Source organism: Geotrypetes seraphini, chromosome 8 (assembly GCF_902459505.1).
Source record: "Geotrypetes seraphini chromosome 8, aGeoSer1.1, whole genome shotgun sequence".
NCBI lineage: Eukaryota > Metazoa > Chordata > Amphibia > Gymnophiona > Dermophiidae > Geotrypetes > Geotrypetes seraphini.
In genome coordinates this window covers 96,259,526-96,287,154 of record NC_047091.1, presented here as the reverse complement: position 1 = coordinate 96,287,154, position 27,629 = coordinate 96,259,526, and the positions used below count along the sequence as shown (strand labels likewise).

General features: G+C 42.9%; 1 protein-coding gene across 3 annotated transcripts in view; it reads left to right on the top strand.

Annotated features, from left to right (window-relative positions):
• MED26 (mediator complex subunit 26) overlaps window positions 1–27,629 on the top strand; it is a 146,113-nt gene that overhangs the window by 89,083 nt on the left and 29,401 nt on the right. Inside the window, exons 2-4 of one of the 3 annotated variants that reach the window (XM_033956322.1) lie at window positions 5,605–5,674; window positions 6,541–6,667; window positions 12,995–13,069. In XM_033956322.1, coding sequence (XP_033812213.1) covers window positions 13,004–13,069 — 66 coding nt within the window. In that variant the 5' untranslated portion in view covers window positions 5,605–5,674; window positions 6,541–6,667; window positions 12,995–13,003. The remainder of the gene's footprint in view (window positions 1–5,604; window positions 5,675–6,540; window positions 6,668–12,994; window positions 13,070–27,629) is intronic. The other 2 variants (XM_033956321.1, XM_033956320.1) reach the window with 2 other exon arrangements.

Here is a 27,629-nt window from a genome sequence, read left to right as displayed (position 1 = left end):
AATGGCGAGATCCTAGCAAAAACGGTAGCAGAACGAGACTTGGGGGTAATCATCAGTGGGGACATGAAGTCTGCCAATCAAGTGGAGCAAGCTTCATCCAAGGCAAGACAAATCATGGGTTGCATACGAAGGGGTTTTGTCAGCCGTAAGGCGGAAGTCATTATGCCATTGTATAGATCCATGGTGAGGCCCCACCTGGAATACTGTGTGCAATTCTGGAGGCCGCATTATCGAAAGGATGTACTGAGGCTGGAGTCCGTGCAGAGAATGGCCACCCGGATGGTCTTGGGACTCAAGGATCTCCCATACGAGGAAAGGCTTGACAAATTGCAGCTTTACTCGCTCGAGGAACGCAGGGAGAGGGGGGACATGATCGAGACGTTCAAGTATCTTACGGGCCGCATCGAGATGGAGGAAGATATCTTCTTTTTCAGGGGCCCCACGACAACAAGAGGGCATCCATGGAAAATCAGGGGTGGGAAACTACAAGGTGACACCAGGAAATTCTTTTTCACTGAAAGGGTGGTTGATCGTTGGAATAGTCTTCCACTACAGGTGATTGAGGCCAGCAGCGTGCCTGATTTTAAGGCCAAATGGGATAGACACATGGGATCTATTCACAGGGCAAAGGTAGGGGAGGGACATTAGGGTGGGCAGACTGGATGGGCCGTGGCCCTTATCTGCCGTCTATTTTCTATGTTTCTATGTTTCTATCTTTCATTCTCATGAATGCTTCTCAGTCTTGCCACCTCCTCTCAGTTCCTTTACTTCCTTCATGATAGATTCAAGCTGAAGACAGCTTGCACATGGAACCACTCCCTCTGCCTGGGTAATATTTTCTGTCTGCACAGAGACAGAAGTTGTAACCTGAGCAGCAGCTTTGGTGATATGATGTTTCCCAACCATACTGTGGTGCAGAAGTATTTACACCTGGAAGAATAAAGAAAGGGCAGAAAAATCCTATCAAAGTAATGCCCTATTCCTGGTTGGCTGAAGAACCTATAAATCAAAAAGCTCTGCTTTGGGGTGGTTGAAAGGGAATTAATTTAACACCAGAGCCTTTCCCCAACAGATATTTGTGCCCTAATCTGAAATTATGCCCTGAAATACAACCTAAAACACTAATCTAGGCTAAAACACGTATTAAACTCTAACAGATACTCTAAAGGCTATACCATTGCCTAACTGATTTTGCTGAGCTTAAAAAGAGAGCTACAATGATATAACCTACTGAAATCCAAGTTTACCTTTCCCAGACACTAGTTCACAGGTTGCTGTGAAAAATTATCTCTAATGCTGAGCCTCTCTACAACCTCTCTCTTAGAACCAGGCTTACTGAGGGGTAGACACTAGGCCAGCATTCCTCCCCTCAAGGGTCACCTGTGTAGTCTGATCTCTTAAGAAGTCCTCAGAATCCTGAGTCGGTACCTAAAGCCCTGACGCTAGCAGTATTCAAGTCCAGATGTTTTCAAGGTTGCCGTTAATTCATTACCCCCTTGTCCTAAAGCATCCACTATAGCCTCCTTGTGACCCTGGGTAGGTCACTTGGCACTCCATTCCTCCAAGTACAAAATTGAGATTGTGAGCCCGCTAGGGACACAGATAGTACCTGCATATAATGTGTACAGTGCTGCACATAGAGAATGACATGGGAACAAAGTTTGTCCCCATCCCCGTAGGCTCCACCTCTGTCCCAGCCCTATCCTCATGAGCTCTATTCCTGACCCTGTGGATTCTGTCTTCATTAGCACAAACCTCAAACACTTATGATTTTATATTTAAATCTTTTTATTAAAGTATAAAAAGGGACAACATTCTGTACAAACTGTTTATAAATCACAAATAAAGCCTTCCATTTCTATCTGGTTTTGGGAGAACCTTCCCAAACATTCAGTTGCCTATATTTTTACATCATCTGGGGAGGTAATTGGATTGTCTTTCAGACATGGGTGTAGAAGAGAACCTAAATTGTATAGTGGATGAACAGGAAAATAAGTGCCTATTTCCTCTCTGCACAGTTGATGAATTATTCATGATTTTCATTATATAAGCCAGTGTTTTTCAACCTTTTTACACCTATGGACCGGCAGAAATAAAAAAAATTTTCTGTGGACCGGCGGTTGAAGAACACTGGGCTAAGTCGTGGGCCAGAACTCACCCATCTCTACCCAATCTCTACCCCAGACCTGGCCCCTGTAATAGTACTAATTGCACCTTGCATGTCCCATGCGTCATCTGGAAGCCTTCCCTCTGACGTTGCAGTGTCAGAGAGAAGGCTTCTGGTTCAGGCGCAGGATGCCCGTAGGCGCCACTGCCCGTGGCTTTGTGCAATGAATCAGTTAGGAAGAAGGAGCTGGCTCGAAGATAACGCCGCATCGATCGCACCGTGGACCGGCAGTTGAAGAACACTGTTTTGGGCCTGATGCACGTGCTGGCCCTGTGGACCAGCAGGAAATTTCTGTGGACCCGCACTGGTCCATGGACCGGTGGTTGAAGAACACTGATATATAAGCTATGGTATTAGTTTGTAGTTATTATTTCTGATGATTGTGTGTCTGTTTTATTATGTTTTTACAAAATTATATATGTAAATTATGTAAACTGTTTAGTTTTAAACGGTATAGAAATTTTTAAAATAAATAAATGTTAGAAATGTTTCTTGATATCGGCAACGATGACAGTAACAGTAAGGTGCTTGAGCAGCTGGGCACATGATGGAAGGACATTGCAGATGGCAGAGAAGACCCAAATAATGTCATTTTAAAAGTAATTCATTGAAATCCAAAAGCAGCTTCTGCAGATTTTTTTTTTTTTTTTTTTTTTTTTTTAAATCATTGAATTCAGTTGCCAATTGTCTAAGATGTGTTACGGTTTTACATATTGATACTACTCTCTGTTCTCATCCCTATGTCATTCTCTACTGCGTACACCTAGTAGCGCTATAGAAATGATTAATAGTACATAAGAACAGCCATACTGGGTCAGACCAGTGGTCCATCTAGCCCAGCTTTCTGTTTCCAGCAGTGGCCAATCCAGGTCTCAGTACTTGGCAAAAACCCAAGTAGCAACATTCCATGCTGTCCCCAAGTCTGTCTCAATAACAGTCTATGGACTTTTTCTCCAGGACTTTGTCCAAACCTTTCTTAAACCCAGCTACATTGACTTCTTTAACCATGTCTCTAACAATGAATTCCAGAGCTTAACTATTGTTTGAGTAAAAAAAAAAGATTTTCTTCTATTTGTTTTAAAAGTATTTCCAGGTAATTTCATTGTGTCTCCTGTTTTTTGTGCTTTTTGAAAGGGTGAAAAATGGATTCACTGTTACCTATTTTACACCACTTAGTATTTTGTAGACCTCCCATCATATCCCCCCTCAACCATCTCCTTTTCAAACTGAAGGTCCCCAACCTCTTTAGTTTTTCCTCATATGTGAGGAGTTCCATCCCCTTTATCATTTTGGTCACTCTTCTTTGAACCTTTTCTAATTTTGCTGTATCTTCTTTGAAATACGGTGGCCAGAACCTGGCACAGTACTCAAGGTGAGGACATACCATAGAGCAATACAGAGGCATCATAATATTCTCTGTCTTATTTACCACCCCTTTTAAAATAATTCCTAGCATCCTGTTGGCTCTTTTTTATCTGCACACTGGGCAGAAGATTTCAGTGTAGTGTCTACAATGATACCTGGATCTTTTTCTTGGGTGCTTACTCTTAAGGTGAACCCTGGCATAAGATAACTGTGATTTTATAGATTATTCTTCCCAATGTGCATCACTTTGCATTTGTTCACATGAAATTTCATCTGCCATTTGGATGTCCAGTCTTATGATTTCCTAAGGCTTTCTTACAATTTTTCACAGTCCCTATTTGTTTTGACAACTTTGAATAGTTTTGGCAGATGACTCTGACCCATTAAAACATATTGTCTAAATGTTCATAATTTTATTCTTTATAATAGTTTCCACTATTTTGCCCAGAACTGATGTCAGGTTTACTGGCCTGTAATTTCCTGGATCACCTCTGGAACCTTTTTTAAAAATCCAATCTTCAGGTACTATGGATGATTTTAACAACAGGTTACAATCACTAACAGATCAACAATTTTATGTTTTGAGTTCTTTCAATACTTTGGGGTGTATAACATCTGGTCCAGGTGATTTATTATGCTTTAATATGTCAATTTGGCTCAGTATGACTTCCAGGTTCACCAAATTTCTTTCAATTCCTCCACATAATCACCTTTGATGAAAACCATTTCTGGTTCAGGTAGATCTCATATCTTCTTCCATAAAGATTGAAGCAAATAATTCATTCAGTCTGTCTGCTATGTAGAATGGGTAAAAGTGGACTGACTTTCTTTACTCTTCCAGAAATTATGAAGACCAGGGGACCTGTAAAATAAATAGGAGGAAAAATTTTTTCACTCAAAGAATAGTTATGCTCTGGAACTCGTTGCTAGAGAATGTGGTAATAGCAGCATAGCTGACTTTTAAAAAATGGTCTGGACAAGTTCCTGGAGGAAAGTCCATAGTCTGCTATTGAGACAGGCATGGGGGAACCCACGGCTTGCCCTGGAATTGGTAGAATGAAGTATTGCTACTATTTGGGTTCTGGATTGGCCACTGTGGAAACAGGATATAGGGCTAGATGGACCATTGGTATGACCCAGTATGGCTGCTATTATGTTCAGCTTACAAAGGTGTGGTTGGAGAAGAGCAGTTGGTATAGGTGAAAAATGCTTTATCTCTTGGTTTATGCGCATACCAGATTAATTTTATTTCTGCAGCATAACTAGCATATAGGTAATAAAATAGCTGGAGTGAAAAGTAGTTTGGAACTGATAGAACAAGGACTCTCACACTATCTAAACGAAGGCAAGCTGTACAAGTAGAAACCTCGATGTATCCATTTTTACCTCAATATTCAGCTAGTAGAGTGAATAAGCATATTAAGGTAGAAATATAGATCAGCTAGTGATTCAAAGTCCAAATCTGAATCTACATAAAAGCAATTGCATACTATTTATTAAACCAAACAGAAGCCAGATTTATAAAGGGTCTTTTTTGGGGAGGGAGGTTGTTACTAATGTGTATTAAGGAAATTGTAAACAATTTTTGCAAAATATTTTATTTTTACTTTTTTGGAGTTATTTTAGTATTTATATATTGTCTGTCAGTGGAGGTTGTCTAAGCAGTTTACATTCAGGTACTCAAGCATTTTCCCCTAATAATGCATTTTATCTTATTCCCTTTATTTTACTGAACATGAGCTAAAAATTAGATTCAGAGCACCTCATTATATAAATTGAATGGCACACCTTGCGTTTTATTTTGCAAACTATTTGTGGAAGAATAACACCAGCTTTGAGTTAGTGGTGGTGGTCCTTCCTGGGAGCATCAGACTGCAAAGCATGGGACGTTGGCATCATTATAGGTTAGTGCTCAAGAAAGGGAGATAGTGTCCATGGCTGTGCCCAAATGACTTTGCTCAGAGGAAAAACAGCCACAGTGTCCACAGGGGCCTTTATCAAGGACTTTGGTATGTCCCCCTGGTTACTGAGATTATGCTGTCCTTACTATGAATTCCTCCTATCTCCCACAGACTTTCCATAGATGGTCTTTGAGCAGGAGCTGGACAGGAGAATCCTTGAGGCTTTCTGCACTTTAGGCAGGTCAGTATGTTGGCACATTGGCTCCATCTGCATCACTGCTAGTTCCATTTTATGATACCTTCATTGCACAGAGCAGTTCAAAAACGGACATTAATGCATTCACTCCATGATTCAACTTTGTTGTCTTCCCTGCAAAGTCATAGCCTCACAGTGCTGAGAGGGGAGCCTCTTCAGTTGCTTAACATTGATTGGCCCCAAGGCAAAAACAGTCTGCTCATATATCCTCTGAGTGTATGACTATACTAGCAATTTGTTTATTCTATAAATTCTGAGTCTGAATTTGAGGAATCTTGAGATATATATCTTATGGTTCAGAGGATTCTGTGAATTAGAACAATCTCTAGATTTCTAACAGATTTCATCACTTACACAGGCTAGGAACAAAATCACATACCCCTCTCCTAATCTGTCTTCTTCAGCCTTTGTACAAAGAATGGTGGAGATGATTCTTTAATTTTACTTTGGATAGTAAGCCCAAAATACTTTTCCTTCCTCAAATAATTCAACACCTCCAAAGAACTGGTAATAGTATCCCTCTGCCAACTTCTTCAGAATATGTAGAAAAGACTTTGTGGAAACCAAAGTCATTATGCTTCCAATTTGGGAAAAGATAGACATTAGATACTACAGTATGTGCAGGAGGCTTCCTGATTCAGTGAAGTTCAGCTTCTACTTCAGTCTGATTATTGAATCTTCCCTGGAAAAGACAAAAATAAAGTATACTGCTTGTTTTATTTATTCCGTTGCTCTTGGGTATGAAATAAAAATGCTTTTAATGAATAACTTTTTCCAGAATGCTATACTTAGCTCCTACATAGCATTGTACCAGATTTTCATTGTCAAAATATATATATGTAAATCTGCAGGTGGTGCTGAAATTCTAGTTTCTTCTGCTACAGAGGGCTTCAGTTAGTGAATCAAGGAAGATATTGTGAGTGCTGCCATGGCTACTATATCCCACAGGTTTTATGGCTGCAAGCCGTCATACAGAAGGTATGCATTAAGATTGGTGATGTGCCATGCAGTGGAAATAGTCTCTTGGGAGGGTTAAGATGGTGGTACATTTTTATAAACAACCAGTGCTTTAGATCCCCTCTATCATCTCTGGTTTCTCTCTGTCTCCAGAAGGTTCCCAAGTGATCTAGTAGAGAGGGTTTTTTTCTCTATACTTAACCCCCAGGAGTAACAAAGTTTGAGGTCTTATTTATATAACCTTAAAAACTCTAAACCCCATGTAGTAACCCATTCAGAGCTTGGGAATAAGTTTTTGAGTGGTTTTCAGAGGGCTTAGCTAGAATCTCTCTCTATGCTAGGACCTCATGAGTATCATACTCATCCAACTGATGAAAGCTCTGTCTGTGACTTTGAAGGCTTGTGAACTGAAATATCTGACCTGAAAGCTCATGTTTTTTGTGTCCCTTCAACTTTCAGATCAGTAACCTCCAGGTCTATGACTCAGCCAAATAGAGTTGTTCTGTACAAGTCTCTAACTAAGGTGGTAGTGCAGAGAGATGGACAAGCTATGCACTGTTGGGTTTGCAAGAGAGCTATTAACATCAATATAGAGTGAATCAAAGCCCACTCGTTTAGTTTACTGTAACCAAACTTACTGATTCAACTCTTGTCTTATGCTACTTGAACAGTAAGTTGATATCCTTTTAGTTTGCCCATCTCAAATTATTTTCTACTGAATAGTTAACATAAGATTGGAACATGGATTTCCATTTTCACAGTAACTTTCTGCAATTATATAGATTACTCTTTCTTGACCTGGGGATGGTACTCCATTTCCATCAGATGTGATTTGGTATGATTTTGACCCCATTCAGTTGTCTGAGTTGAATCATTTAATGAGTGCATTTTCTAGGTCTTATTGCTAGCCAGACAATTTTCCTACAATCTTATTGAAATCTGCTCCTCCTTACTTTAGATCTAAGATATTTGATTGGATGAATACTTGTTTTTCATGTGTGTTTCCCCCATCATCATCTCAGAGAAATTATTCTCCAAACTGAAAAATAAGAATCCCAATCGAGTGTGAGCAATTGTGTACCTATAGTCTCCATTCCATTCCTGATAAAGCTTATGGAAGACTTAGTTACATTTAATTAAAGGCTTATCTTTAAAAATTCTGTCTTTTACATCACTCTCAATCTGGCTTCCAAGCAAATTTTAGCATGGAAACTGTCTTGTGCACCTCGATATCTGAGATTAAAATGTTATTGACTGAGGGAAAGAAAGCACTTCTCATGCAGTTTGACTTATCGAGCACATTTGATGTTGTAGATCATCAGATACTACTGAAAAACTTAAGTACTATTGGCATTATGGGTAATGTCCTTCAGTAGTTTACGGGTTTTTTTTACTAAAAGAACATAATTAAGATGAATGGGTTATTTTCAAATAAGTGGATTGCACATTGTGGCGTGCCACAGGGCTTCCTGCTTTCATCAATCTTGTTTAATGTACTTATGTTTTCTCTGGGTTTTGAATTGGAAAAGATCGTTTTTTGTGTATTTATGTACAGTGGCGTAGTAAGGATAGAAGATGCTTGGGGCGATGGTGCCCTCCTCTCCAAGCTCCCCCACTCATTCCTACCCCCCACTACACACTCATGCTCTCCCTCGCCCCTGTAACTCTAAATCTTTGCCAGCGTGAGTGATTTCTCCAGCATGCTTCTTGCGCCAGCATTGGATTTCCCTCTGATGTCACTTCCTGGCCCTGTGACCCAGAAGTGATTCAGAGGGGAACCAGCTAGCGTGAGCAATAGGCAGGAAAAGTTGCTCGCGCTATTGAAGATCCACAGAGGTACGGGGAGGGATGACGTAAGCATGGTAAGGCAGGTTGGAGAGGTGGTGGTGCCCCTACAGACACAGCTCCCAGGGCGGTCTGCCCCACCACCCCCTTTACTACGCCATTGTTTGTTTGCTGATGATATCATAGTGTTAATTCCTATTGATATCTCTATCATTAAAATTAGTGTTGAGACATGCATTAACCTTATTACTTGTTGGATGGCTGTTAGTTGACTTAAATTGAATAATGAGAAAATGAAATTTCTTATTAGGTCAAAAGCTGATAACTGTCCTGATCATTTTGTAGTAAATAATATTTCTAGTTCAATAGGCATATCATTCTTGAACCTTTGGGTTGTGTACCTCGAATTGTGAGATCTGGTATAGAGAGCCTCATTACATTTTGCTGCTCTGCCTCCCATCACTCTGGGCTATTCCTCAGTTTTACTCTCTACACACAAGATGATAAGTGCTTGTCTGCTCTGATCGTGTTTATTTTTCCTTTAATTTTGATATTTTTATCCAGTTGTGAGGCTTTTTGGTGCTCCAGAGAATCCCATCTCTGGCTTCAAAAGAACCACAGACTCTTAGGGCAGTAGTCTGTAGCCAAGAGGCAGCCTATTTTGCAGGGCACCTACTTGGCCAGTCTGTACTACCAGTTCTGGGAGCTCAGGGACCATTCCCTTGGGAGCAAGGTTCACACCAGGTTATGTCCACAGAGCTTGAGCGCAGCCTGAGTGGCTCTGTGGTGGTTTTTCATGGGGATTGGGTGCTGACTGCGTTTCCTTCCCCACCTCTGCACTAGTTTTGGTGGGGGTTTGAAGTATCAGTCCAGTCGGTAGGATTGAGGAATAGTTTGAAGAAGCAAGCTATTCAGGTTTCCTGGCTTGACTGAGGCAGAGGTTCTCTGGCTGCAGTTTCAGCCTAAGCAGCTTCCAACATCTGCATGGCACAGTGAATACAGGCTGTTTCTTCTTCTTTGTGACTCTGTGCAGCGCTGCGTGTATCTGGTAGCACTATAGAAATAATAGTAGTAATAGTAATAATTTACGTCCTCCCACATTAGAGGTCCAGATCATTTTAGGAAAAAGTTTGTGACCAGATATTCATTTTTTTTTTTTTTTCAACAAATGGGTCTCTTGAAGAAAACAGACAGAGCCCCTGACCTGTATGAGTTCCTGAAACAACAGTTTCTGCTTAAAAGGCGAATTAAGACCTCTAACGTTGTATGTTAAAACCACTTGCCTATCGGTCCCATTATAAAACATAATGAATGTGCAAAAAAAAAAAAACACACACCCTCCAGTCTTCCCCACCCTTCTAACCAATCCCCTCCACCAAATAAATTTCCCCACAGCATCAGAAGGAAGTAACTCCCATCAACAGCCCCTCTGAAAGATTCCCCCCTGTTAGGATCTCCTGAGCATACTGTCATTGCTTGCATACAGTACATTCATACCCCTCAAAAGCACACCCTCCCTTCCCAAATTGCCACACACACACATAACATAAGAACATAAGCAGTGCCTCTGCCAGGTCAGACCACAGGTCCATCTTGCCCAGCAGTCCGCTCCCGCGGCAGCCCAAAAACAGGTCAAGACTTGTCTGAATCATCAGAAGGGGCTCCCTTGCCCCTTCTGATGATTCAGAAGGGGCACACCATACTCCCTTAGTTACCCTTAAATCAAAAACAGTTCAACCATCAAGGGGAGAGTTCAGGTTTCTTCCAACACGGTAGCCTCTTGTTCCATAGACCGATGCATAGTTTTCCCACCTCTTGTTACCTTCTGCCAGCAAAAGGCTGCCAGACACTTACATGCAGCTAGACGGGTAACTTCTATAAGCACAGCAGAAGGCACTTCAAGGCTCTCCTTTTTCAGCAGCTCGCAAGCCTCTTCCACCGAAGTAAGGTGAGTGTTTACTCCATTTGACCGTGACCAACAGGCCAAAAGGGAAAGTCCATTTATATCTCAAATGCGCTTGTGTCATCACTTTAGTTACCTCTCGGAATGATGTTCTTTTCTGTAATGTTCTGGAAGCCAAGGTCTGCAAAAGTTCAACTTTCAATCCATTCTACAGCAAAGGTCCTGCTTGCCATGCCTTCTGCATCCCGACCCTTATCCCCATATCTGTGGGAACAAGCGATATCTCGTGGTCAGTCTGACACTCTGGGTCTTAGAGATCTATAGACTCTGTCCATAGGCAGCTTAGCTGACTCGTCCTGGAAAAGCCACCGCATAAATTGTATCATCAGAGTCTTTGCTTGCTTATAATCAGTCGTCTCTGGGATCCCCCTCAGCCTCAGATTGTTCCGTCGGGTCCAATTTTTCTAAGTTCTCCATCTTACTTTCCAAAGTCAAGAAGTCGGACCAAAGCTCCTCCTCTTCTCTCTGTGCTCCTGCTATTGCATCCTCAAACCCATCAACACAGGTCTCCACAGCATCGATATGTGTTCCCATTTCACCCAGATTTACATGGAGCTCCTGGACTGCCTCCCTAATCTGATGTTTGACCGAGGTTATCTCGGTTTTCATTTCTGCCATCCAATCCTGGAGGTCAGCTTTTGTAATCACCTCCATCGCTAATCAGAGCAACCCTGATTCATCTCCAACTCCTCTGATCTGTTTGCTGGGAGTGTACATGCATCTCCTCCAAGATGGCTGCGCCATGCGGAACTCTCCTGCTCAGCTTCTCTGTCCCACAGGAGGCAAACTGTCCCTCCGCTGACTTTTTTTCATCATGGCCATGGCTGCAAAGGATAAGCAGATGGCTCTAAAATTCACCACCAGGAAAGCGGGTTAGCGCTGGTATATTCCAATATGCAGGGAAATAGTACAGTTTTGGGGCAGAGCAACCAATTCAAGCGTCCATGAAGGTTGCTGATATCTGTTGTTCATAATCTAACATTTTTATATGCTGAATGCATTCACAGAGAACCAGAGTGGAAGAGGCAAAGGTGAATGTACAGATGTTCAGTATGCGTTTCCACGTTTAGTCTCTAAATGTTAGTGTGCTGTGTTTACGATATATACACGAGTATAAACCAAGATTTTTGGGCAAAAAAAAGCTAAAAAATTGGGATCTCGGTTTATATTTAGGTCAGCGCAGACCCATCCCCCTCCTGAACCTGTTTGCAGGCCTCTACCGGGCCTGCCGTGAGACCTGGTAGTCCAGTGGTGGCTGGGACAGGAGGGATCCCACCCGCTGCCTGTCCCAGCCGATTCTAATTATTATCTCTCTCCCGACTCCCCTGCGTACCTTTAGTTTCACTGGTAGTCCAGCGGTGAATCATGGCAGGAGCAACCTGTCTTTGCTCATCCCCATGTAGAGCCACTAATTAATTGGCTGCCAGGAATACTCACGGTCCCATGAGAACTCGCGGCAGCCAATTAGCTAGTGGCTATGCATGGGCAGGAGCGAAGGCAGGTCGTACCTGCCAAGATTCACTGCTGGACCACCAGGAAAACTAAAGGTATGCAGGAGAGGCAGGAGGGAGAACAATAATTAGAATCGGCTGGGACAGGAGGTGGGAGGGATCCCTCCTGTCCTAGACACTGCTGGATCACCAGGTCTCACGGCAGGCCTGGCAGAGGCCTGCAAGGCATCAGGAAGGAGGGGGAAAAGGGTAAAGAACCTGACAGGGAGGGTTGGGGGCTGGGTGCAGAGACTGGCAGGGCAGGAGATGAAGTGAGTGATGGGGCTGGATGCAGAGGTACAGACAGGGGAACAGGGTACAGAGCCTGGCAAGGCACTGCACTTGAATATTAAAACCCCCCAGTTTATATTCGAGTCAACTTTTTTTTCCTCCTTTTTGGGGTGAAGAAAGGTTACCTCGGTTTATATTTGGGTTAGTTTTTATTCGAGTATACTGTATACGGTATATACCTGTCTTTTTTAATTCTTGCACTGAAATTCAATTGTGAGCAAGAGGATCTTCTCTTCCTTCTCAGATGTTAGGACGTTATTAAAATGTAGGTATCATTGGGTTATGAGCATTATTTGGCTTCCTGCTCAGTGTGCCTATTTTGTGCCTGTCTACTGTGATGTCCCATTTCTCCCTCTTTGTGTTTTAAACCCTTCTTTCATCCCTGAAATTCATTTAGATCTGTCCTGTGCGTTGCTTGAATTTTCTCACTGTTTTGGCTCCTGCCACCTCTACTGGAAGACACCAGAAGTCTATTTGTTTGTTCTCGTCTGAAAATCTCCCCACTGTATCAGGAGATGGTGGAATTGTGGTGCACAGTGAATGAGAGCCGTTCTTGCTGAGACTGTGTGGAGGACCATGGCCTCAGTATTATGGACAGATGGCTAAAATAGCTCCCCTCCCATATCTCCCCAAGCAAGCAAAGGGAGAATGCTGAATTGTCTTATTTAAGTAAACAGGTGGGCTGAAACCATCAAAATAAGCTGGAAAAGGGTACTGTTATATAGCAATTTATATAATGCTTCTGTTTTTTATTATACAAAGGCAAAGTACTGAAAATGATCTTTTCCCTGGTTAATGTTTGCTTTTCCTTTGTTACAGATTCGTAATATGGTGGCAGTACTGGAAGTGATCTCCAGCTTGGAGAAATACCCCATTACCAAAGAGGCTCTTGAGGTAAAACATTTCCATATCTATTTAGATCAGTATAATTTCTATAAAAAAATATGTTCAGATACTATTTGACCAGCGAGTTGTTGCATACTAGAGAATGACACGATGGCGGTTACCCGTGGCTAGCCGCGTTTAGCCGCGGGTAACCCGCCGGAACGGGGAATGAAAAATAACAGTCGCTGCGAGGACGGGGACAAGGCCAGTCACCGCCAGTGACGGGGCGGTGAAGGGAATGGCGGTGACGGGGTGGTGCAGAGGATGGTGGGCCGGGGACGGGGTGGTGACAGGGACAGATTTTTTCCCCGTGCCATTCTCTATTGCATACATCTAGATCCGGTTGCAGCTTGTGATTGTGTTCTGTTTATAGAGCACTTAGTTTAAATTTGAAACACCAAAGGTGAGCCACTCTGAAGGATCCTGGTTGGTGCTCAGCATTGCCTCTGGGTTTCATTCCCTGATCCTTCAGCTCTCATGTACCCAGAAAGAATAGCTTTGAAATGCTTATCTTGACCACAGAGAATGGTAAACATGAAAAGATAGGAGAAGCCAAGGTCCTACATTCTTATATAGCATTTGAAAACATGCTACATACACAGTGGATTACAGCTGTGCTACCTCAGTTCAAAGCAAGTTTGGCCCTCGGATTTCATAAGAATTGCCGCTGCTGGGTCAGACCAGTGGTCCATCGTGCCCAGCACTCTGTTCCCGTAGTAGCCCCTAGGTCAAAGACAAGTGTCCTAACTGAGACCAACCCTACCTGCATACGTTCTGGTTCAGCATGAACTTGTCTAACTTTGTCTTGAATCCCTAGAGGGTGTTTTTCCCCTATAACAGCCTCCGGAAGAGCGTTCCAGTTTCCCACCACTCTCTGGGTGAAGAATTTATCTCCTTTTAACTTTAGAGAGTGCACTCTCATTCTCCCTACCTTGGAGAGGGTGAGCAACCTGTCTTTATCTACTAAGTCTATTCACTTCAGTATCTTGAATGTTTCGATCATGTCCCCTCTCAGTCTCCTCTTTTCAAGGGAGAAGAGGCCCAGTTTCTCTAATCTCTCGCTGTACGGCAACTCCTCCAGCCTCTTAACCATTTTAGTCGTTCTTCTCTGGACCCTTTCGAGTAGTACCGTGTCCTTTTTCATGTACAGCGACCAGTGCTGGATGCAGTATTCCAGGTGAGGGTGTACCATGGCCCAGTACAGTGGCATGATAACCTTCTCCATTCTGTTCACGATCCCCTACTTAATCATTCCTAGCATTTTGTTTGCCCTTTTTGCCACCGCCACACATTGCGCGGACGGCTTCGACTTGTCGACCAGTACTCCCAAGTCTTTCCTGGGGGGTCTCTCCAAGTACCGCCCAGAACATCCTGTATTCGTGTATAAGATTTTTGTTACCGACATGCATCACCTTACATATATCCACATTAAACCTCATTTGCCATGTTGCGGCCCATTTCTCGAGCGTGTTTATGTCACATTGCAGATCTTTGCAATCCTCTTGCGTCTTCACTACTCTGAATAATTTAGTATCGTCTGCAAATTTAATCACCTCACTTGTGCCAATTTCCAGATCATTTATAAATATGTTGAAGAGTGCAGGAAGATGAGTTTACTGGCCAGGAAATGTATTCTTCAATGCTGGACGGTCCCTGACCCTCCGGCGTTTTGGCATTGGCGGAACCAGTTGCATCAGTTGGCTATCTGGGAGGCGCGAGATGCAGGAGGGGCTCGGAAGCGAAAGCTGTTCTTAAATATTTGGGAACCATATCTGCAAGCCTTGCATCCTAAGGGCCGCAGTGCGGTCTTAAGATGGGTGTCCTAATCTGGGCGCCCGAATAGTCGGGTTGGAAAAGTACTGGCGAATACTGGTGGGGAGGGGTGGAGAGTACCATTGAGGGGGAGGGAGGATTAAGGAGGGTGGAGGGGTTTGGTAAGGTACTGGAACTCAGATACAGATAGGGCAGGGAGATTCAGTGAGGGGAGGGGGGTGATACGGCATTTTCGGGGATCATAAAGAGTCCAGGGCCTCAGAGTGTCTTTCCGCTCTCCTTACCCTCACTTGCCCTCAGTAGAATGGGCTGGGGGGTGAGGGAGTTTGGTTGATGATCCTTTTCTTTTGTCTATGTTTGTTCTACTATTATATATGATGGATATATGTTTGTACTGAGCACCTTGGGGTGCCCTGGCATTGTATTTGTTGTTTGCATCAATAAAAATTGTTTGAACCTAAATATGTTGAAGAGCACAGGCCCAAACCCCAAACCCTGCGGCACTCCACTGGTGATGCTTTTCCAGTCCGAGTATTGTCCCATTTACTCCCACTATCTGTTTCCTATTCACTAGCCAGTTTTTAATCTACGTGAGTATTTCACCCTCGATTCCATGGCTCACAATTTTTCAAAGCAGTCGTTCATGCAGAACCTTGTCAAATGCTTTCTGAAAATCCAGATATACAATGTCGATTGGGTCGCCTTTGTCTATCTGCCTGTTTACTCCCTCGAAGAAGTGCAGCAAGTTCGTCAAGCAAGATCTTCCTTTGCTAAAGCCGTTCTGTGGCTGGTCCTCATCAGATTGTGTCTGTCAAGGTGCTCAATAATGCGGTCCTTTATCAGCGCCTCTACCATCTTTCCTGGTACTGTGGTCAGACTCACCGGTCTGTAGTTTCTTGGATCACCCCTCGAACCTTTCTTTAAGATCGGCTTATTCGCCACCTTCCAGTCTTCTGGAATCCTCCCTGATTTGATCGACAGATTGGCTATTTGTTGAAGCCGTTCAGCTATAGCCCCTTTCAGTTCTTTGATGACCCTCGGATGGATGCCATCCGGTCCCAGGGATTTATCATTTTTAAGCCTATCAATCTACCTGCATACCTCTTCTAGACTGACTGTCAACCCTGTCAGTTTCCCATCTTCGTTTCCTGTGTGTAGCCTGTTGGCTTCCGGTATGTTGTGTATATCCTCTTCGGTAAACACAGACGCAAAAAATGTGTTCAGTTTGTCGGCGATAGCTTTGTCCTCCTTTAGCACTCCCTTTATTCCATGGTCATCCAACGGCCCCACCGCTTCCTTTGTTTCCCCTTGATAGATTGAAAGAACGGCTTGAAGTTTTTTGCCTCCTTGGCTATTTTTTCTTCATAGTCTTTTTTGGCCCCTCTTACCGCCTTATGGCACCTGCTTTGATGCTGTTTGTGCTTTTTACAGTTTTAATCCGTTTTCGACCTTTTCCATTCCTTAAACCAAGTCTTCTTGTCCTGATCACTTCCTTCACCGCTACAGTGAGCCACACCGGTTCCTTGTTCTTTTTTCTCTTGGATCCCTTGTCGATATGCAGTATATATAGATTTTGCTCCTCGGTAACTGATTGGCCTAGAGAATAATAACCAAACCTGGTGTGGAGTTGGTTTCAACCTAATTTTTATAGTGGAAGTGCCCACAAAGCTTCCTTTTGAAAATTCAGATCATTGCTCACAATGCAGATACAAATTATCTCTCTACTGCATTGAAGTGGTTGCAAATTCTGTGCTTAAAAGTACATCCTGAGATTTCAGAATTAGATCCCTGCATACTCTCATCCACCTACTTTCTGGGAGACTGTCTGACACCATTTTTATATGAGTAGTCATATTTGTCCTATATAAAACTATCTGTCTTTGTTATATCACACAGCACCATTTTGTTCTGTATTCAGGATGTTTATCAGATCAGTTGGAATGGTAAACATTAATTTATAAATTACATAATGTTTGGAGAAACTTGATCTAAAATTCTGCTTCCCATCTTGTTACCTATAGTGATGTGAAAAAGTTTTTACCTCCTCCTGATTTCCTCTATTAATGCATATATGTTGCATTGAATGGTTTCTGATTTTCAAATAGTGTAATACAGTATTAGACAAAGGAAACCTGAGTAAACACTTGGTAGTTTTTAAATTGTCATTTATTTAAGGACAATTATCCAACACCCATTTCACTCATGTGAAAGAGTTACTAGCTGCACTATTAGTAGCAATAATTGCAACCGAACACTTCCTATAATTTGATATCAGTATTTCTTATAGAATAATCTTAGCCCACTCTTTGCAGAACTGCTTTATTTCAGACACATTTGTAGGTATTTATGTATGAACTGCTAGTTTCAGGTCCTGTCACAGCATCTCTGTTGGGTTGAAGATAGGACTTTAACTATGCTATCCAATACTTATTGTTTTTTTTTTTTGTTTTGGGTCATTGTTGTGCTGCATAACCCTATTATGCTTTAGCTCAGATGATCAGACATTCTCCTTAACAATTTTCCAGTACAGTGCAGAATTCATGGTTCCTTCTTAATGCCAAATTTTCCATGTCCTGAAGTAGCAAAGCATTCTCACATTATCACCACCCACATATTTGACTATTGGTATATTCTTAGTTTGGCTTGCTGTATTTGTTTTACATGAGACACAGTGGGATCTGTGTTGTCAGAAGAGTTTCACTTTTGAATTGTCTGTGCTCAGAATCTCCCAACAGACTTGAAGGATCATCCAGGTGTATTTTTGGAAATGTGAGATGAGCATTGATGTTCCTCTTGGATAGCAGTGGTTTCTGCCTTGCTACTTTCTTATTAATCCTATTTTTACCTTTTCTTTCTTATTGTGAAGTCATGAATCCAGAGAGGCCTGCAGTTCTTTGGATGTTTTTCTAGGATGTCTTGTGACTTCTGGATGAGTTGTTGCTGCATCCTTGGAGTAATTTTAGCAGGCCAGCCACTCTTGGGAAGATTAACCACTGTTCTAAGACTTCTCCATTTGGAAATAATGTCTCGCACTGTGCTTCAGTGAAGCCCTAAAGCTTTAGAAATGACGTTGTAACCTTTTGTAGACTGATACACGAGTTCAAAAACTCACAGTTCAAGAACTGTTTCTCATCTCTTGGAATTTCCTTTGATTGTGCATAGCGTTCTTATAGAAACTTAGGGGTCTTTTTACTAAGGCGCTCTAGCCGTTTTAGCGCACGCTAAACACTAATGCGTCCATAGACTATAATGGACGCGTTAGCGTTTAGCGCGCGTCTTAGTAAAAGGACCCCTTAGTGATGACTACTTCATTCTCATGGTAATATTCAGTGTATAGAGAGGTTTAGATTCAGTAGGGCTGGGTGCAATCAAGCCTGGCTGTGTTCAGTCATCTGAATTTAATTTTCAGTTGCATTTAGTCAGTTGGCTGAGAATAAGGCAGTTTCTTTTTCACATGGGTGATATTGGTGTTGGGTAACTGTTCCCTAAATAAATGATGTAACAAATGAAAAACTGTTGTGTTTACTCCAGGTTCCTTTTGTCTCATATTACATTTTGTTTAAAGATCAGAAACCAGTCAGTATGACATGCAATAATAGGAGAGATTGGAAGAGGGTCAAAAACTATCACAGCACTGTATATATATTGATTTTGTTTTTGGAATATGCTACCAAAGAAAATGTATTTTTCAAGCTAAAAAATATAAAGTGGACATTACTTTGAATATTTATGGCCGACTAATGATATATCTGGTTATTCAGCTAGAAACCCACGGTTGACTGTAAACTGTGCTTTGTGCCCATTTTTGGCTATCCTAAGAAAATGGCCATTCATTTGCCAGCAAGTTCCAGAGGAAGATGTCCCATCTGATGTGGAGTGGAGAAATAATCTAGTGGTTACATCAGCGAGTTGAGAACCAAGGAAGCCAAAGTTCAAATTCTAATCTTCCCACTAATGCTTTGCATGACTTTTGGCAAGTCATTGCACCCTCCATTGCCTCAGTTTCAAACTTAGTTTGTAAGCCCTCTGGGAACAGGGAAATATCTACCTGGACCCACCAATGGAAATCTAAATCACAGGGATTTGCGTTGCCGTCATCATTATTCTAGCAGTATTAGTCACAAAAGTTGTTAGGATTCTACCATAGACAGTCCTTTGCTACTATCTTTTCGGTTCATAGACAGTAACGCGGAAGACAAAGGTGCGCGCCGACAACTGAGCGCAAGACGGAGGCGAGCGCTGAAGAAAAAGACTGTTTTTAGGGGCTGCGACGGGGGTTTTTGTTGGGGAGCCCCCCCACTTTACTTAATACAGATCGCGGCGGCGTTGTGGGGAATTTGGGAAAAGTTAAGTTTTCAGTAAAATGTGGGGGGTTACAACCCCCCAAACCCCTCACAACGCCCCCACAACGCGGCGTGATCTGTATAAAGTAAAGTGGGGGGGTTCCCCCCCCACACCCCCTGTCGTAGTCCCTAAAAACAGTCTTTTTCTTCGGCACGCGCCTCCGCACTGCGCTCAGTTGTCTGCTCGCGCCTTTGTCCCGGCGCACTTTTGACCTGACACCATCTTTTCATACATTTGACTGTATATATCATTTCTCTGACTGAACGTGATGTTCTGCAGGACATCAGGTGCATCATGTGTGTCTTTTTATTTTAATAGTTAAAACTGTCTCTCAAAGAAATCTAATAGTCTTTCACCACCTCTTTAATAAATAAAGAGGGCTTGTACAGTTCTCTACATGAATTGACGTGAGATTGCAGTCACTGAACAGGCTCCCTTTTAAAGTGTGGAGGAAAATGTTGATTTGCAATATACCCGTCATATATAAAATCAAACTTCACTGGAAGCACTTTAGTTCTCTTAGTTTATATCCTGAAGGCTATCCAACAGGGCTGTGGAGTCGGTAAATAAATGTTCCGACTCCGACTTCTCAGTTTTTTGTACTTCAGACTCCGACTCCAGGTACCCGAAATTGACTCCGACTCCTCGACTCCGACTCCACAGCACTGGTTAATTTTCAGATCGTTAAAATGGAATGTCAAATTGAGAGAAATGAGCATTTTCGACACCACCTTCTTTTTGCTTTTAATCAAGGTTCTAAGGCCGCAGAAGCTGCATGCAACATTTGTGCTGTGTATATAGTGGGTGCTATAGCTGAAAGAATCGCTCGTGATTGGTATGCCAAGTTCAAAAATGGAGTCGGTAGATAAATGTTCCGACTCAGACTCCTCAGTTTTTTGTACTTCTGACTCCGACTCCAGGTACCCGAAATTTCCTCCAACTCAGACTCCACAGCCCTGCTATCCAGTAGGAGCATCCCCTTTTGTTGAAAATGGTACTCGCAGGATATTATGTTGTGTGGGGAACTGTTGATTTTTGATTTGTTCTCTGTAAAGATTCAAAATAACTCATGAGACAGGTTATGATGGCAGGCAAGGTCTAGCTATTGTTCCTATTTCCACTTCTGCTGCAGTACTGTAGACCCTAGCTCATCTTTTATTACCCCATGTCTATTTAAACAGGAATCCTCTCAGTGTGTTCCATACCCACTTGACTACGAAGTGTTTGCTATAACCATATGAACACACATGTATGAACGGAAAAGTACTTGTTGGGGTCTGTGCCCATGTACATCTAGTTAGAGGGTAATTTAGATCAGCAACATGAGAACCAGGGAAGCCAGGGTACTAATCCTGCACCTTGTGATATAAAATAAAACAGAACCACATACAGTCATGTTAAAAAATTAAGACAGCCCATGAAATATTCAGTTTTCTTAAGAAATGTTCACATATCGATGTCAAATCTATTTTTTTATTTATCTCTGGAAAAGAAAGTGATGTAATTACAGCTAAACAACAAATATTTTCCTTGATTTACTCAAGATATACAAGATATCCACAAATTGTGTATTCTAACTGAGAAATAAATTAGGACACCCCCACATATCCTCCCACTTAAAGTGATTCAAATCACACAGGTGTATCACATCAGGTGCACATGATTAGAACATCATTACTCAGCATTTTGAAGGAGGTTTTCTCTACTTAAACCTCAGACATTTAGTTTGATGTGTTCATGGCTGCTGCGATGAGAGTGAATACCATGGTGAGATCAGTAGAGCTGTCTGAAGCCTTCAGAAAAAAGATTGTAGCAGCTTTATAAGTCTGGTAAGGGATTTTAAAAGATCTCGAAAGAATTTGACATTAGCCATTCCACGGTCCGGAAATAGTATACAAGTGGAGGACTTTCCAAACAACTGCCAACATGCCCAGGTCTGGCCGTCCAAGCAAATTGACCCCCACAGCAGACCGCAAGATGCTAAAAGAAGTCTCCAAAAACCCCTAAAATGTCATCACGGGACCTACAGCAGGCTCTTGCTGATGTGAAAGTGCATGCCTCTACAATTGGAAAGAGACTGCACAAATTTAACTTGCATGGGAGGTGTGCAACTTGCTCTTTAAGAGAATCATCAAGGCCAGACTAAAGTTTGCCAGAGAGAACGTAGACAAATGCCAGAACTTCTGGAATAGTGTTCTATGGCCAGATGAGTCTAAAATTGAATTATTTGGACACCAGAAAAGAGGACATATTTGGCATACAGCATTCCAGGAAAAGAACCTCATACCAACTGTGAAGCATGGAGGTGGAAGTGTCATTGTTTGGGGATGCTTTGCTGCAGCAGGACCTGGCCAGCTCATCATAGAATCCACCATCTGTAAGAAAATTAAAGCTGAAGTGGAACTGGACCCTGCAACACGATAGTGACCCAAAACATACCAGTAAATCCACCAAGGACTGGCTGAAAACTAAGAAATGGAGAGTCCTGGAGTGGCCAAGTCAAAGCCCTGATTTTAATCCCATTGAGATGCTATGGGGTGATTTGAAACAGGCTGTACATGCAAGAAACACCTCAAACATCTCGCAGCTGAAAGAATTCTGCATTGATGAGTGGGCCAAACTTTCCTCAGACCAATGTCAGAGACTAGTAGATGGCTACAAGAAGCGTCTCACTGCAGTTATTTCAGCCAAAGGTGGGAACACTAGCTATTAGGGTGTAGTGTGTCCAAATTTATTCCTGTTAGAATACACATTTTAGTGAATATCTTTTGTTTCATGAGTAAATCAAGGAAAATATTTGTTGGTTACATGCAATTACATCACTTTCTTTTCCAGAGATAAATAAAAAAAGATTTGACATCTATTTGTGAACATTTCTTAAGAAAATTGAATATTTCATGGGGTGTCCTAACTTTTTCACATGACTGTATAACTGTATATAGCAAAACAATAGTAAACTAGTAGACAGGTATACAAGAATTAAAGAGAGAAGGGGAAGTCTTTAAAAAAAAAAAAAGAAAGTCTTGTCTGTTCATATGATTAAATGATTGTTCAAATAACTAGGTTTTAAAGCTCACCTTAAATTGAAACCTCTTGTCCAAGTTAAGATGGCAACAAATTCCACAGTGAGAGCAATATGTTGTAACAGCAAGCCATATTTTCTTGTAGGATGGAACTGTTATTTGCTTGGGATTTATAAGATCATGAAAGGCATAGAGAAGGTGGAGAGGGACAGATTCTTCAGACTAGCGGGGACAACAAAAACAAGAGGGCATTCAGAAAAATTGAAAGGAGACAGATTCAGAACGAATGCTAGGAAGTTCTTCTTCACTCAGAGGGTGGTAGACACCTGGAATGCGCTTCCAGAAGGGGTGATAGGACAGAGTACGATATTGGGCTTCAAAAAGGGATTGGATGATTTCCTGAAGGAGAAGGGGATTGAAGGGTATAGATAGAGGGTTACTATACAGGATAATAAAAGATTAGGGAATAAGAGGTTTAGGTAAAGGATCACTTACAGGTCTTGGACCTGGGGGACCACCGCAGGAGCGGACTACTGGGCATGATGGACCCCTGGTCTGACCTGGCAGAGGCAATGCTTATGTTCTTATGACAAGCACAAAGTAGGGCTTCAAGTTAATCACAATTAACTCTGTGATTAATACATTTAATTATCCTAGGACAAGCAGGCAGGTATTCTCACATATGGGTGACGTCATCCGACGGAGCCCGGATGCAGATGCCTCACAAGCAGACTTGCTTGAAGAAACTCGAAGTTTTGAGTCGCACGCACCGCGCATGTGTGAGTGCCTTCCCGCCCAGCGAAGGGCGCGTCTTCTCAGTTCTTAGTTCTCCGCGGAGCCGAGAAGTCCGTCTTCGACTCTCACCGTTAACTTTGTTACTTGTGCCTTCTCTAACCGCGATTTGTGTTTATTTTCTTCACGAATCGCTGTTTTTGTCTTTCTTTATTTTATTTCCGGTAAAAAAAATAATAATAATTTTCTTCTTCTGTCTGTTTTTCAGAGCCGACCACTCAGCTACGGCCCGACAACTTCGATCTTGCAGCGGCTGTTTTCACTTCTATGTCCTGGCCTGCTACGGGCTTCGAGAAGTGTAGCAAGTGTCAGCGCGCAATCTCTATTATGGACCCTCACCGTCGCTGCCTCAAGTGCCTTGGGCCTAAGCATCATCCTAGATCGTGCCTGCCTTGCCAAACGCTTCAGTCTCGTGCTTTTAAGCGTCGTTGTATCCTGGTGGACAAGCTTTTCAAAATGGATTCTTCTACTGCTTCCACCTCGAGCCTCATCAGACCTTTGTCTTTTGCAGCAGCTCTTACTTCATCGACATCTGCTGTATCTTCCCATTTCTTCAGGTCAGAGAGCTCAGCAGACTGTTCCAGCGGTAGTGATTAAAGTGCCTAAGACTAACAAGTCGAAGCACAATCATACTACCCCGAAGGAACCTCCAGCCAAGGCAAGTGGACCGGTTTCAGACGCGGATCCATTTTTGATGCTTCCTTCCAGACCTTGTTGGAGAAGCACATCGTTCAGTTCCTTACTAACATGGGACCGAAGCTTCTCCCTTTTATCCAGCCTGGGCATGTAGCAGACTCCTGCGAGGTCGAGCCGTTTTCCTTGCCTCAGCCTGATCTTACACACTCTTTGCAGGGAGCAGAGTCTCTGCGAGTGTCTGGTCTGGCATCTAAGCACTTTCAGCAAGGAGCAGAATCTTTGCATGTGCCTCAACAGGATTCCTCATACTCTATTCAAGGAGCAGAGTCTTTGAGAGTGCATTCTTCGACGAGGTCTCATCGCTCTTCGAGATCTGCTTCCAGGCACAGTTCTCATCACTGCTCGAGGCCTTCATCGAGTCATACTTCCAGACATGGCTCTTCCACTAAGCCTCGTTGTACTCCACATACTCCTTGTTCAAGGTCTTCCATGCCGGACCTCAAGGATATTCCACATTAGATTGCCTCGTCCAAGTCACCATATTCATCTGATGCCTTTTTACATGCTGAAGCTTCATCTTCGACACAGGCTGCCTCGACGTCTTCGAATCCTTCTCGAGGCAAAGCCCTGGTGGATCAACTCTCATTTTCATCTTTTCTCCGTCAGATGGCTGTGGACTTGGATCTTAAATTAGATACTGGCTCCAAATACTCCAAGGAATATTTTGAAGTCATGCATCTTCCTCAACCTCCGGCTGAGTCACTTAAGCTTCCTCTTCATAAGCTTTTAAATCAGACTTTTGGTCGGTGCATGGAGACTCCTTTTTCCTTACCAGCTGTACCAGGAAAATTGGATTCTCGCTATAAAACTGTACACCGCAAATGGTTTGACAACTCTCAGTTATCTTATCAATTCCTGCTTGTTGAGTCTTCTTTGAAGAGATCCTATCCTTCCAAGGTCTATGCCACCGTACCCCCTGGAAGAGAAGGGAAAACTATGGATAAATGTGGATGTCGCATCTATCAAAATGTCATGATGTCTTCTAAAGTCCTTAATTATAATTTTAATTTTATTACTTATTTTGAGTTCCTTATTTCTCTACTTCCACAGTTCATGAGATATTTGGATATTCAAAAGCACTTTGAGTTTCAAGAAGTTATTGCTTCTTTATCTCAACTTCGTTTACATTTTCTCCAGTCATCTTATGATACCTTCGAGTTATCTGCTAGAGCAGCTGCTTTTTCAGTGGCTATGCATCATCTTGCCTGGCTTCGTACCATCGACATGGACCCTAACCTTCAGGACTGCCTAGCCAATGTTCCTTGTGAGGGCAATGACCTCTTTGATGAATCTATCAAGGCAGCTACCAAGAAATTGTCTGACCATGAAAAGTCCTTTGCTTCTATTGTCAGACCTAAGCCAAAGTCAACTCCTGCTAAACCTGCACGCCTTCCTCCTATTTATCAGCGGCGGTTTGCTCCGAGGCAGGCTCCTTATACTCGTCCTCCTCTTAAGAAGCAGCAGTCTCAAACAGCAGCATAAACCTCAACCTTCTGCTGCACCTAAGCCTACTCAGCCTTTTTGACTGCTTAGAACAGAGCATAACCTCCATCGTTCTGCCTCTGCCTTCTTTTTTCCCTATAGGAGGTCGTCTCCATCTTTTTTACCACCGATGGATGACAATTACATCAGACCTCTGGGTACTTACCATCATCAAGGAAGGATACTCTCTTCATTTCAATCAGGTTCCTCCAGACCTTCCTCCAAGAGAGTATCCTACCAGTCCATCCCAGACCACTCTTCTTCTTCAGGAAGCACAAGCTCTGCTTCGTCTCCATGCTATCGAGCCAGTTCCTTTGGAACAGCAGAACAAGGGGTTTTACTCCCGTTACTTCCTTGTTCCGAAGAAGACGGGCGATCTGCGACCCATTCTGGATCTCAGGGCTCTCAACCACTTTCTAGTCAAAGAAAAGTTTTGCATGTTGTCCCTAGCATCCCTTTATCCCCTTCTCGAGTAGAACGACTAGTTGTGCTCTCTGGAGCTCAAGGAGTCCTACACTCATGTTGCCATACATCCGGCCTCCTGTCAATATCTCAGATTTCGGGTGGGGAATCTGCATTATCAATACAGAGTGCTGCCCTTCAGCCTAGCTTCATCTCCCAGAGTGTTCACCAAGTGCCTAGTAGTGGTGGCAGCAGCTCTACGGAACCATGGTCTTCAGGTATTTCCCTACCTCGACGACTGGCTCATCAAAGATTCAACATATCAAGGGGTTATTCTAGCGACCCAACGGACTACCTGGTTCCTCCAAAGTTTGGGATTCGAAATCAACTTTCCCAAATCTCAACTTCAGCCTTCACAGACTACAATTCATTGGAGCTGTTCTGGACACTATCTAACTCAGAGCTTTTCTTCCGCAACAACGATTGGAAGCTCTTCGTCACCTCTGTCATACAGTATCTTCCCACTCCTCCATCTCAGCGAGACACATGATGGTACTTCTGGGTCACATGGCCTCCACAGTACACGTGATTCCTTTTGCCAGACTTCACCTCAGAATTCCTCAGTGGACTCTGGCAATTCAATGGACGCAAGTTTGCGACCCTCTTTCTCGACACATACCAGAGGCTTGCTTTTTCAAACGTCCCCACATCAGAAGGTCCTCACGACAGTCTCTTCGACCTACGCTTGGGGCGCTCATCTCGATGGTCTCCGCACTCAAGGCCTCTGGACTCGTACGGATCGTCAGTGTCACATCAATCTGTTGGAATTCAGAGCGATCTTCAAAGCTCTCCACGCTTTTCAACATCTGCTTCACGACCAAGTAGTCCTCATTCGAACAGACAACCAAGTCACCATGTATTATGTCAACAAACAGGGAGGGACAGGACCTACCTCTCTTTGTCAGGAAGCTCTGAAGGTTTGGGACTGGGCAATCCGCCACAACACCTTCCTCAAAGCTGTCTACATTCAAGGGGCGGAAAATTGCTTAGCAGACAATTTGAGTCGTCTTCTACAACCTCACGAATGGACACTCCATTCCTCGCTTCTTCATCACATTTTTTCACAATAGGGAACTCCTCAGATCTCTTTGCAGCTCCCCACAACCATAAACTGCCTCAGTTCTGCTCCAGGATTTACTCCCCTCATCGCCTCGAGGCAGATGCGTTTCTTCTGGAATGGACGCACCTTTTCCTCTATGCGCTTCCTCCATTCCCTCTCATCCTCAAGACTATGGTCAAGTTGAAGAACGATCATGCCACCATGATTCTAATCGCTCCTCGGTGGCTGAGACAACCCTGGTACTCCCTTCTACTTCAACTCAGCAGCAGGGAGCCATACCTTCTACCAGTTATTCCTTCTCTGCTTACACAGAGTCAAGGATCTCTGCTTCATCCCAACCTGCAGTCGTTCCACCTGACAGCTTGGTACCTCTCAACATAACTCCTCTTCAGTTTTCTCAATCTGTAAGAGATGTTTTAGAAGCTTCTAGGAAGTCTACCACTAAACAATGCTATCACCAAAAGTGGACTAGATTTTCTACCTGGTGTCTTTCTCATCATAAGGAGCCTCAACTTTCCTCCTTATCTTCTGTTTGGGACTACCTTTTGCACTTATCCAATTCTGGCCTCAAGTCTACATCGATCCGAGTCCATCTCAGTGCAATTGCGGCTTTCCATCAGCCTATTGAAGGGAAACCCCTCATCCAGTGGTTTCCAGATTCATGAAAGGACTTTTCAATATTAAACCTCCTCTCAAACTGCCTCCTGTGGTTTGGGACCTCAATGTTGTCCTTACTCAATTAATGAAGCCTCCATTTGAAGCAATTGATACAGTTCTTCTCAAGTATTTCACTTGGAAAGTGGTATTTCTTATTGCCCTCACTTCTGCTCGAAGAGTCAGTGAGTTGCAAGCTTTAGTTGCTGATCCACCTTTCACTGTTTTCCATCATGACAAAGTGGTTCTTCATACTCATCCTAAATTCCTCCCTAAAGTGGTC